Below are 11,269 nucleotides of genomic sequence, written 5' to 3'. Positions count from 1 at the left end.
AGGGGGTGTGTTCACATATTGGGCAGATTTACCCCTGTGAGCTATCAGGGGGGCATTTCACACACAATTCGGGTTTTTCACTGAGCGTTAGAGCTCAGCCTGATTTATATCCGGGGTTAAAAAATCAACTTTTTACATCGGTTCTTTGGGACAACTTTGAGTTTGCAGTAAAGTTTCTCAGAAAGCTCATGGTAAAGCCTGCTGCCACCTAATGGCGCAGTGGAGAATTGACTTGACTAGCAAACCAGAGATTGCCGGTTTGAATCTGCGATGGTATGTTTCCCAGTATCGGGCAAATGAAAAAAAAACATATAAAATGAAGAAAAATGCAGTGGAAAACTAATAAAACATATTAAACATATTAATCATACTCAAAAAAAATTATAGATTCTAAATCACAATTCATATATACAATATAGAATATCAATGCAATCAATGTAAATATAAGAACCATAATTTACAAGATAGATAACCATAAACAAAAATATATGGGAATATAAGCAATACTAAAGCTATACATAAGTACTGATGAATATTCCAGTGTCCAAAGAGTAAAAGTCCATAATTAGCTCAGCGGGGAAATGACTTGATTAGCAAACCAGAGACTGCCGGTTCGAATCTGCGATGATATGTTTCCCAGTATCAGGCAGCAGCGATATAGGAAGATGCCGAAAGGCATCATCTCATACTGTGTGGGAGATGGCAATGGTAAACCCCTCCTGTATTCTACCAAAGACAACCACGGGGCTCTGTGGTCGCCAGGAGTTAACACCAACTCAATAGCACACTTTACATTACTTTACCAGCAATAAGCTAAAGTTTTTTTTAAAACCTTATTCCAGGGTTTTTAATTAGTTTTAATTGTTTTAATGCTGTAACCTGGTTTTCAGGGGGTTTTAATTGTTTTAATTGTTTTTTATGATGTTTTAATTGTCAATTGATGTTTTACATTGTTTATATTTCTGTTTTAACTGTTATTGGTTTTAATGGTTTTGTTTTAATTGTAAACCATCCAGTGCCACTTTGGAAAGGCAGTATAAAAATCAAATCAGATAGATAGATAGATAGATAGATAGATTCTACATTCATCAGAGAGAATTCTCGGACAGGAATTCCCCCTGAATTCCCATCAGGGGGGCGCAAATTTAAAAACCCTCCTTTTTTTAATGGGATTGGGAAGCATGCTCAGCTCAGCAGTGGCGCTTGGCAGCTGTTTCATTGACACCATGTAGCTACAATGGCTTGCGAAAAGCACCAGAAAAAATGGGTAAAAATAGTTAAAGCAATCTTCCCACTCAAATTCCTGGACATTTCATATCCAGGATGTCACTTTTCCTACATCCTGGACAGGATGTCTAATGTCTGGACTCTCTAGGCCAATCCTGGACATGTAGAAACCCTACATGGAGTTTAGCTTTGGTAGTGGGGCATAGAGAAGGAAAGCACTGACTCCCAAGTCAGGGTGCTTTCCAGACAGCATCTTAAAATTGCTTCGCTTGGTGTGCATTCGTACAATTCTGAGTTTTGACACCGTCTTGCATAAGGGAATAGCAAGGTGCCTCAATTCGGATTTTACCTTGACTTTTCAGGCTTAAAGTGTTGAATGTGAATCATCAAATCCAGCTTGCTGGATTTACTCAGAAGTAAACAATTTAGTTCAAAGGGCTTCCTTGCAAGTAAGAATGCCTAGGATGGCAGCTGTTGAAGTGTGGCTTGCACAGCAGACTGTTTCTCTCTCTCTCTCTCTTTTGCAACTGCCTGGTGTTCTTGCGCAAATTGCTGGATGGGGGAAGATCAGCCGCCAATTAAGGGAGAGCAGCTGCCATGCACAAGGCTTGGTTGGAGAACATGCCAGTGGCAAACTCCTCCTGAGCACTCTCTGCCTGTGTGCAAATTCACTGAGCGAGGGAAGGAGGGGAGGAAAAGCCATCAGTCACCTGTCCCCTCTTCTCTTCTCTTCTCTCTCTCTCCTGGGAGGAAGTGGTGTAAAATCTGATGGTAGCTTCAAAACTTTAGGGTTAACCATGGGATTTTACACCACTTCCTCCCACACAGTCTGGGGCTTTTTAGTTTAGAAAAAAGACGACTGCGGGGAGACATGATAGAGGTCTATAAAATCATGCATGGAGTGGAGAAAGTGGATAGAAAGAAAATCTTCTGCCTCTCACATAACACTAGAACCAGAGGTCATCCCATGAAACTGATTGCCAGGAAATTTAGGACCAAAAAATGGAAGTACATTTTCACACAACACATCATCAACTTGTGGAATTCTCTGCCACGAGATGTGGTGAGAGCCAACAACCTGGATGGCTTGAAGAGGGGTTTGGATAACTTCATGGAGGAGAGCTCTATCAAGGGCTACTAATCAGAGGGCTATAGGCTACCTCCAGCCTCAAAGGCAGGATGCCTCTGAGTACCAGTGGCAGGGGAGTCACAGCAGGAGAGAGGGCATACCCTCAACTCCTGCCTGTGGCTTCCAGCGGCATCTGTTGGGCCATTGTGTGAAACAGGATGCTGGACTAGATGGGCCTTGGGCCTGATCCAGCAGGGCTGTTCTTATGAAAGCACCCAGGTGCCACACTCTGATGTGTTGGGGGAGGCACCAACCCCATTCCACTAGTCATTTGGAAGATCCCTGCCGAACTTGTAATTGGTGATGAGGTGAAGGATGTGGGAAAGGGATGAGAAGGCAGGGAGAGTGGGTGGACCAGAAGAAAAAAACAAGCGAGAGGGAGAGGAAAGGACTCAGACTATATGTTTGTTTGTTTATTAAGTTTTTATGCCACTTCTCACCACAACGGAGAAAGCCATGCCCTGTGTGGCTGTCAACCAAACTTCAAGAAGAGATAGCAAGGCGGAGGAGAGCATCTTTTGAAGATGACAGGCAGTCTCCTAAGGTATTACTGCCTCTCAAGTGTTGGAAGTTAAGGACTTTGTGCTGTCTCTTGTCTCAGACAGTGGAGGACAGACTAGTGAGTCAGAGGGCTATCGGGACAAGACATTGGTCATCCCTTCTCTACTGCTCTGACACTATCCCTTTGAAATGTAGATTGGTACTCTTAGGGATTAACTTCCTCCTTCTCTTCCCTACCTGTCCTTCTACCTTGCAACATGGCAAGCTCCTCTCTCCCTGCACCATGTGTGCAGAGAAGATGCAGAATCCATCTGCATCCAGCTAGATAGATAGATTAGAGATCCTAACTCCTCACTTTCCTATCTAGAATGGAGTTCCTTAATAAATGCCTTATATATTGATTTGAAACTATGAATTGGCTCCAAGTTACTTTACTCTCAGCAAATTCCGCTGTGTTGTGCCTCTGTGCACTCTGCTATAATGAAAAAGGGATTCTCTCACCACAGAGAATTCCCAACATCAAGAAGGACATTATGGAACTGGAAATGGTTCAGACAAGGGCAACCAAAATGATCTGGGGACTAGAGCACCTTCCTTATGGGGCAGTGCCACCACACTTGGGGCTTTGTAGTTTAGAAAAAGGGGGAGAAAGGGGAGACATGATAGAAGTAAGAGATGTAAGTTTTGGGTGGTAGAAAAATATGTTAAATAAATAAATAAATAAATAAATAAATAAATAAATAAATGTTTATAAAATTATGCATAGAGTGGAGAGAGAGGGACTCATCCAGTCTGGCATCTTCTTATCAAAGCAGAGAATAGGCAGGCATCTTTCCCTGTTGCCTCTAGTACGTGATATATGGTAGAGGTAGACTGCTGCGGGCTATGGAGCTTCTGTTTAGGTGTGATGGCTAATAGCTGTAGATGGCTTTCTGTGTGAAATTGGCTAATGCAGGGCTGCACAGTTTGGGCCTTCCAGCTGTTGTTGGACTATAACTTCCATTATCCCCAGCCACAGTTGCCAATAGTCGGGGATGATGGGAGTTGTAGTACAACAACAGCTGGAAGGCTGAAATTGTGCAGCCCTCTTTTGAAGACTTGGGAGCTTTGAAGGCTGGGAGGTTGTTTGACAAGGGGAAATGGACCGAAGGAAGGGAAAGTGTGTGTGTGTGTGTGTGTGTCTGATTTTGACATGCTGATGGGAATTAGCATTGAGGAAGAGATTTGCAGTGGCAAACACTGATATGGAATAATATCTAAGTCAGCTTTTCCCAGACAGGGAGGGAAACCCATAATGTGTGGATAGGTGAGGATATACCTTAATTCTTTCTCATTTCCTAATTAAAGCCCTCTGGCACAGCAGTCTTTACTATGCTTCCCGAGTCTCTCTCTGTCACAGGGAAAGTTGTCTTTGATGGCAAAAGTCTTTTAAAAGTCATTCAAAGGAAGTATTGCTTACTTTTCTTCTTGGGTAAAAAGCATCCCAGAGGAGTGCTTGACAAATTAAATCCAGCTCAACAAAGCAAGGCAGGATTGTGTGTTTACACAGCATATCTCATCTTGCTTTTTACACAATGCAGAGGGGGAAACTGTGTGTGTTGTTGCGTGCACGCACACATGCATTCGCAGGCACCAAAGATCAGCGTGCAGAATTTGTGCCTTAAATGCTACAGGGATCTAGGCCAAATTCTACCATCTTTGTAAAACAGATGGGCTTCCAACCTGTCGTCTGCCGTGACTTGCTTCAGTAACACTTCCAAACTTTGCCCTGACCTTCTGTTCTGCAGCTGTGGAATCTGTTTTTGAGCCTATGTTTCTTATTAAGATGAATTTATTCCTCACAAGCACCTGCTGCTTTTTTTAGCACAGCTCCTCTCAGGGCGGCTAGCAAGTCAGTAAAGCAATTAAACTTATAAAACCATAAGATGAACGAAAAATGAAAACAGCAAGGAAATTTTAAAAATGCCTGGCACAGGGAAAGATTTAAGTCAGGGCTGCAGAACTTCAGACCTCCAGCTGTTTTGGGACTACGGCTCCCATCATTCCCTGTCGTCATGGCCATGTTAGTGATTATGGGAGTTAGAGATTATGGCAGTTGTGGCCCAAGTTCGACAGGAGGGCCAAAATTGTGTAGGTGGGCCTCCTTGGGGAGGGCATTCCAAAGGTGGGAAACTGTCGGAGAAAAATATCTCCCTGGAGGTGCTTTAGTAATCAGGGGCCACGCCATTCCATCCGATTCAAAGCTTTATTAGAGGTGCTTTAGTAAGCAGGGGCCACACCATCCCATCCGATTCCAAGCTTTATTAATCACCACATGCCGAGCTGTCAATCGCGTAATGAGAGAGCCCCGATTATGGGCGGATACAGAGTATATAAGTCTTATCAATCAGGCAAAGCAACCAATCACGGACCATCAAAAAGATACATTCTTTTTCCCTTCTGAGCATGGCCAACCTTACAGTACAATAAGGCCATTGTGTACCATCAGTAACTGTAGCACCCCCCTCAAATGCCATGATGGTCAGTTTTACCACAGCAGAACCACTACTGAAGATGCCCTCCAGCCAGTTGTCACCAGCAGAATGTTTTGCCACATCTAGCTATAACAGGCAGCCAGAACCAGAAGGAACTTAAACTAAAGGGCCTAAAGGAGCTGAAGTAGCCAAGTCTCCAGTTTTTCAAAACAGAAAAGACCCTTTTTGTGAGTAGGGAGAAGGGGACTTCCACCTCTCAAAGGTGCCTAGGAAATCTGCAGTTGTGTTTCACTTAACACAGTGGAAGCACCACTGCTGTGTCCACAGCGATGGCACCACAATACCTTCCTAATCCTAACCCTGTTGAGGCCGTGCTGCATCACGTCCATGAGAGTTATTCGCCGGATTCAGACATTATGCTGTACAAGTGTACAAATGCCTGTACACTCATACACGTGTTTGTGTGAATGACTATACCTGTGTTCATTTGAAAAGTGAACCTGGGTACAGGTCCTTCAAAGGCATGGCTCAGATAAGAAGTGTACAGTAATCCCTCGTCAACTGCGGGTTTCCTAATCGCAGATTTGAATATCTGCAACTGGGAAATTGTGGCAGTCTCACCAACCACGACCTGAATATCCGTGATTTGGCAAGATTTTTTGGAAATTTGGGGAGGGATGGGGGATTGGGGGGGGTCAGGAGGTCATTCCCAGGGTCAGGGATGATTTGGGGGGGTTGGGTGATTTGGGGGGGTTGAGGTGATTTTTGGTGGTCAAGGGGTCATTTCTGGGGGTCATGATCGTTTTTTTCTATTTTTAAATATGGAGGGGTTGTCTTATTGCAACCACGATTCCCCTAACCCCCCATTTCCCATTGGTTTTAATGCCTTGTCAACTGCAAATTTGCCAACCATGAGGTTTTCCAGGAACAGAACCCTCGTGGTTGGCAAGGGCTGTACTTCTGTACCTGCATTCAACATAACATGTGACTGACTGTACCTGTGTACACTATACTCTCGTACAAGTGTTGAACATAACGTGCAAATGGGCCTATAGTGTTACATTGCAACCAGGAGACCTTTCCCACAAGAAATGTACTTAAGCCAGTTCAAATTGTCTAAACCAGTTACTCAATTGCTTTTTAAAGTCCAGAGCAAGGATGTGCCGGTGCAATGAGAGAGCAGCCTAACAGAACTTCCCAACTATATGCAGCAGTACAGCAGGGAAGCAGCAGTTTGTGATGCTCTCCCCTTCTCCAGGATGCCCATTGTGCCACACAAAATTATGTCCCTAAGGGTCACACAACCCTCAGGGACATATTTTTGGGTGGGAGAAAAATGGCTACATCCTCCCCACTGCATCAGTGCCATTAGTTGGGAAGGCTGTTCTCTCGCTGCACTGGTGCATCCTTGTTCTGTGTGTCAGCCACTGTCTGAACTGGAAGTGAACTGGGGAGTTTTAAAATACTGATTAACGTGAACTGCAAGAGAACCCAGTTTTTTAAATGATCAGCTCCATTGTCTTTGAGCACACCAGTTCAAAGTGTCTGAATGGGTTACTGAACTGCTTTTTAAAGTTAGTGGCTGACATCTTGACTAAATTCCTCAATAGTCCTACTCAGGAGTTACTCTAAAGGACCTCTGAATTTCAACAGGACTCCCTCTAGTAATTTTAATCAGGATGTCAACTACTGTCTGAGCAGGAATTGGATGCATATGTTAGGGGGTTATACATTTGACATTATTTGACCTGGAGTTAAAGGTGGGGGGAACCTGAGCCAATACTGAACCCAGATTTCTGATGGATCAGGACTCTCTGGTCCTGATAAATTGAAGGAAGCAAAGTTGCTTTAGTGGAAGGCCATGAAGTATTGCATATGTTTGCCAGATTTGGTTGTAGACTGCTGCCCTCTGATGGCATTGCGCTCCTAAGACAACCTTCTTCAGAAATACCGTTCTTTTTCAGAAGTCCCATCCTCATGACATATCCAGCAAGAACAAACACACATATCAGAGGGTGGATGGACGGGGCAGACCCAAATGCACATACACCTGTCTCCATTTGATTGGAAACTCTGAAAAGCAGAGCTACCCATCACAGGAGGCCCATTCACACGTTATGTTCAAAACTCGTACAATGAGTGTTATAGTGTACACAGGTGCAGATCTGTGCACAGGTACAGTCATTCACATGTTGTGCTGAACACTGGTACAGAAGTACACTTCCTCTCTGTACCATGTATAATTTGAAGGCCCTGTATCTGGGTTCACTTTTTAAAAGAGGTACAGGTACAGTCATTCACACAAACACATGTACAAATGTAAAGACATCTGTACACTGAGTACCTCTGAGTACCAGTTGCAGGGGAGTAACAGCAGGAGAGAGGGCATGCCCTCAACTCCTGCCTGTGGCTTCCAGCAGCATCTGGTGGGCCACTGTGCAAAACAGGATGCTGGACTAGATGGGCCTTGGGCCTGATCCAGCAGGGCTGTTCTTATGTTCTTATGTACACTTGTACAGCATAATGTCTGAACTGAGATAGGGAGAGTGTCCAAAGTGCTGCTACCTGCCATTAGAAGCTGCAGTCTTCATCCAATTCCCCATGCTTTGCCTGCCTGGATGAAGAAAATCAACACCTCAAGGCACACACCAGCTCAATAAATGACAGGACATTTCTTGATATGCAGAATGGTCCACAGGAGTCATTTTAAATGAACACTGTGAATTTGGAGTGGTTGTTTCCTCATGCAGTGGAGTTAGGACATTCCTCAATGACAGTAGTTAATTTTTTAAGCAGAGAGGTGCCAGGGCTGACACCTGGCTAGAACCCGTGCTTCCTGATCACGAGGACTGTCTCTTGTGTTACTTGGTGGCATTCTGTGTGTGCTCAGAGACACTGGGCAACAGGCAGACTAGTTCATCATGACTAAGCGGCACTGAAATCAAAGAGACACGTTGACTGACTGACTGTCTGACTGACTGAAGTCCCATAAGTTTTTAGTGGGACTGAGTCAAGACTAACTTAATCTGGATATGGCCCACGCTTCATCATTATTATTTCCTGTTGTCTTTATTTGCTTTATTGTGTTATTTTATTGGGAGTCGGTTTGGATAAGTGCTGGCTGGCCCACACTGTAAGGTTCGGGACTTCACAGGAGGCCATTCTGACATACTCTTCTTTATTGCATTTAAACAGGGTTTTGGAGCATGTGATTAAGGGGCACCCCAAGAGTGTGCTGGGACATCCTCCTGTGATGTCAGGATTGGCGCACTTTCCATGTTTCTCTAGGCCCATTCACACATTATGTTCAACACTCGTACGAGTGTACAGTGTGCACAGGTACAGATCTGCATACAGGTACAGCCATTCACATGTTATGTTTAACACAGGTACAGAAGTATACTTCCTATCTGTACCGTGCATTTGAAGGGCCTGCATCCAGGTTCACTTTTAAAACGAACCCGGGTACACTTATTCACCCAGACACGTATATGAGCGTACAGACATCTCTGCACTTTTACAGCATAATGTCTGCATTGGGCTTCTGATCTTATCATGCGTGCTGGGCAGTGTTCGTCCAAATCGGTGCAGTGTGGATCTTTTAAAGGTTTTGTTGCTGTTGTTTTTTAAGCTAGGGTGATCAGTGCCTGAAATTAAATATGCTGGCACCTGGGTGGAGTTTGAGAGCTGAGCCTGGTGGGTCAGGAGGTAGAGCCCTAAAAAGGTCTTTCCACAGCTTTGCACCTGCTTGGGGCACACTCTCTTTCTGAGCACATCACTCCCTCCTAGGGCTGAACCATTCTTGGGCTGACGTTCCACAGACATCTTAATGGCACTCTCGTGGCAAAAGCATCAGCAGCTGCTTTTAAGAAAATTACTTATTTTTGGCATTGGGGCTTGTCCTCGCAAATCCTCTGATACGTCTCAAAACCAAAGAGTGCTGTCATATGAGAGAGGCCCAAGATATGCGGGCAGAACAGGGGTACATATATCAGCAGGCGTGTCCCCAAAAGCAATGTCTTAACAAGGCAGATGCTGAGGGAAGGCTGGATGTGTATGTAGGGCTGCCAGCTCTGACTGAAGCTATTTCTGGAGGTTCTATTTTCCACTCTTTTCCAGAATATCAAGCCATTCACATCTTTGGGTTGTTTTCAATAACACCGGCAGGCTGGCACCAATCCTTAGGCTGGCAGCCCGAGATATATGTAAACTGGCTGGAGATACTCTCCTTTACGAAGAAAATGCACCCTGCACATGCTTAACTGCCTTAGTTCTACCAGGGAACCCTTCCTTTGGCTCAGATTAAAAGAACTCTGCACAGGCTTAGAGGCACTCTTTGCTATCATGTCCCATAGTCCATCCTTGGCGAGTCTGCGGACTGCAGAAACGTTACAGGGTGATACGTTTGAGCGGCTGTTCTCTGGGATCTGCCTTAAAATATCACCCTGCCTCTTTCTTTTCCTATTGGATAGGCGGATGGTAGGATATCTCCGCCATCCTAGCCGCCATGGGGCGTAGACTAAGAAACGAACCCGTTTTGCATTCCAGGTATCCATTTAGTCCTCTCTGCAACGAGGCTTTCCCCCACCTTACTGTACTGCATACATTTCCCAGAATGCCTCACGGCAACAGGTGGAAGTGAGTCGCCACGTGCCCAGAAAAAGGGCTGGGTATGGAAACGGGTCTTTATGGGAAAGGGACTACATTTCCCAGAGAGCTCTTGAGCGCTCAGCCGGAAGTGAGTGATCGCAGCCCGGCTGCTCTTTATTCCTAGTTCTAATGGGTCCTGCAAAAAGAAAGTAGGAAGATGTTGGGTCGTAGTGCGTTAAGTGTCAGGCTCTTGGTCCGGGGGAGCAATGGATTCTCCATGCCGCAGAGAGGTGAGAATTAGGAAGCTGCGTTATACTGAGTCAGACCATTGGTCCATCAAGCTCAGTATTGTCTACCCAGACTGGGAGCGGCTTCTCCAAGGTTGCAGTCAGGATTCTCTCTCAGCCCTATCTTGGAGATGTCAGGGAGGGAACTGGGGACCTTCTGCATGCAAGCAGGCAGGTGCTCTTCCCAGAGCAGCCCTATTCCCTAAGGGCAATATCTTACAGTGCTCACACATGCAGTTTTCCATTCAGATACAAACCAGGGTAGACCCTGCTTAGCAAAGGAGGACCCTCCCTGCTTAGCAAAGGAGACAATTCATGCTTGCTACCACAAGACCAGCCACCTAATGGCACAGCGGGGAAGTAACTTGCATGGGGAGCAAGAGGTTGCTGATTCGAATCCCCGCTAGTATCAGGTAGCAGCGATATAGTTGGCACGACCGACTCAACGGCACAACTTTACTTCACTTAGCACAAGACCAGTCCATTCCCAGGGTCAGAACAAAAGGCCAGCTCTTGGGGTCCTAATCACATGTTATGTTTTGCAGGTGCACACCCTATGGTTTTTTTATTTTATTTTTTTACATAACATTCACAGATGTTTTAAAATGTGAAACAGAGACTTGGAACAGAGGTGTGTCACACAGGTCCAGTTATCCCAGATCCAGGATTGGCTGCAGTTCCTCTCTGGAATGTTCCTCTCTTGGTCACAGACCTACATTTGCTGCTGACTATTGTGTGGAGTAGCTCTTGCAGCTCTTACTCTGTTGTGCTTGTTGCTTGTATTTGCTGACTATATGAGGCTTACTGCCATTTAAGTGTGCCCAGGAACTAACAGAGATTTCCAGATGTTGTTGACTACAACTCCCTTAATCCCCCAGGGCAAGCCATTGCAGCTGGGGATTCTGGGAGTTGTAGTCAACAACATCTGGGAACCCCTGTTAGAAGGAACCCTACCCAGGAGTACAGCCTCAGCCTCCAGTGGTGGTCAGATGGGGAGGGACACTCATAACCGGGGTGTGATGGGAAATAGCTGCCTGCATCCCTAATTTCCAGGCTGAAAA

At 45.2% G+C, this 11,269-nt stretch overlaps 1 protein-coding gene across 1 annotated transcript in view; it reads left to right on the top strand.

The window, feature by feature from the left end:
* Nucleotides 1-10,051: 10,051 nt before the first annotated feature.
* The window catches only part of CCDC90B (coiled-coil domain containing 90B), a 16,800-nt gene continuing 15,582 nt past the window's right edge, over nucleotides 10,052-11,269 (top strand). The window contains exon 1 of the mRNA XM_053312731.1: nucleotides 10,052-10,211. Coding sequence (XP_053168706.1) covers nucleotides 10,139-10,211 — 73 coding nt within the window. The 5' untranslated portion in view covers nucleotides 10,052-10,138. The remainder of the gene's footprint in view (nucleotides 10,212-11,269) is intronic.

The sequence above is a fragment of the Hemicordylus capensis genome, chromosome 3 (assembly GCF_027244095.1).
Source record: "Hemicordylus capensis ecotype Gifberg chromosome 3, rHemCap1.1.pri, whole genome shotgun sequence".
In the NCBI taxonomy this organism is placed as follows: domain Eukaryota; kingdom Metazoa; phylum Chordata; class Lepidosauria; order Squamata; family Cordylidae; genus Hemicordylus; species Hemicordylus capensis.
This window is presented reverse-complemented; position numbering and strand designations above follow the sequence as displayed.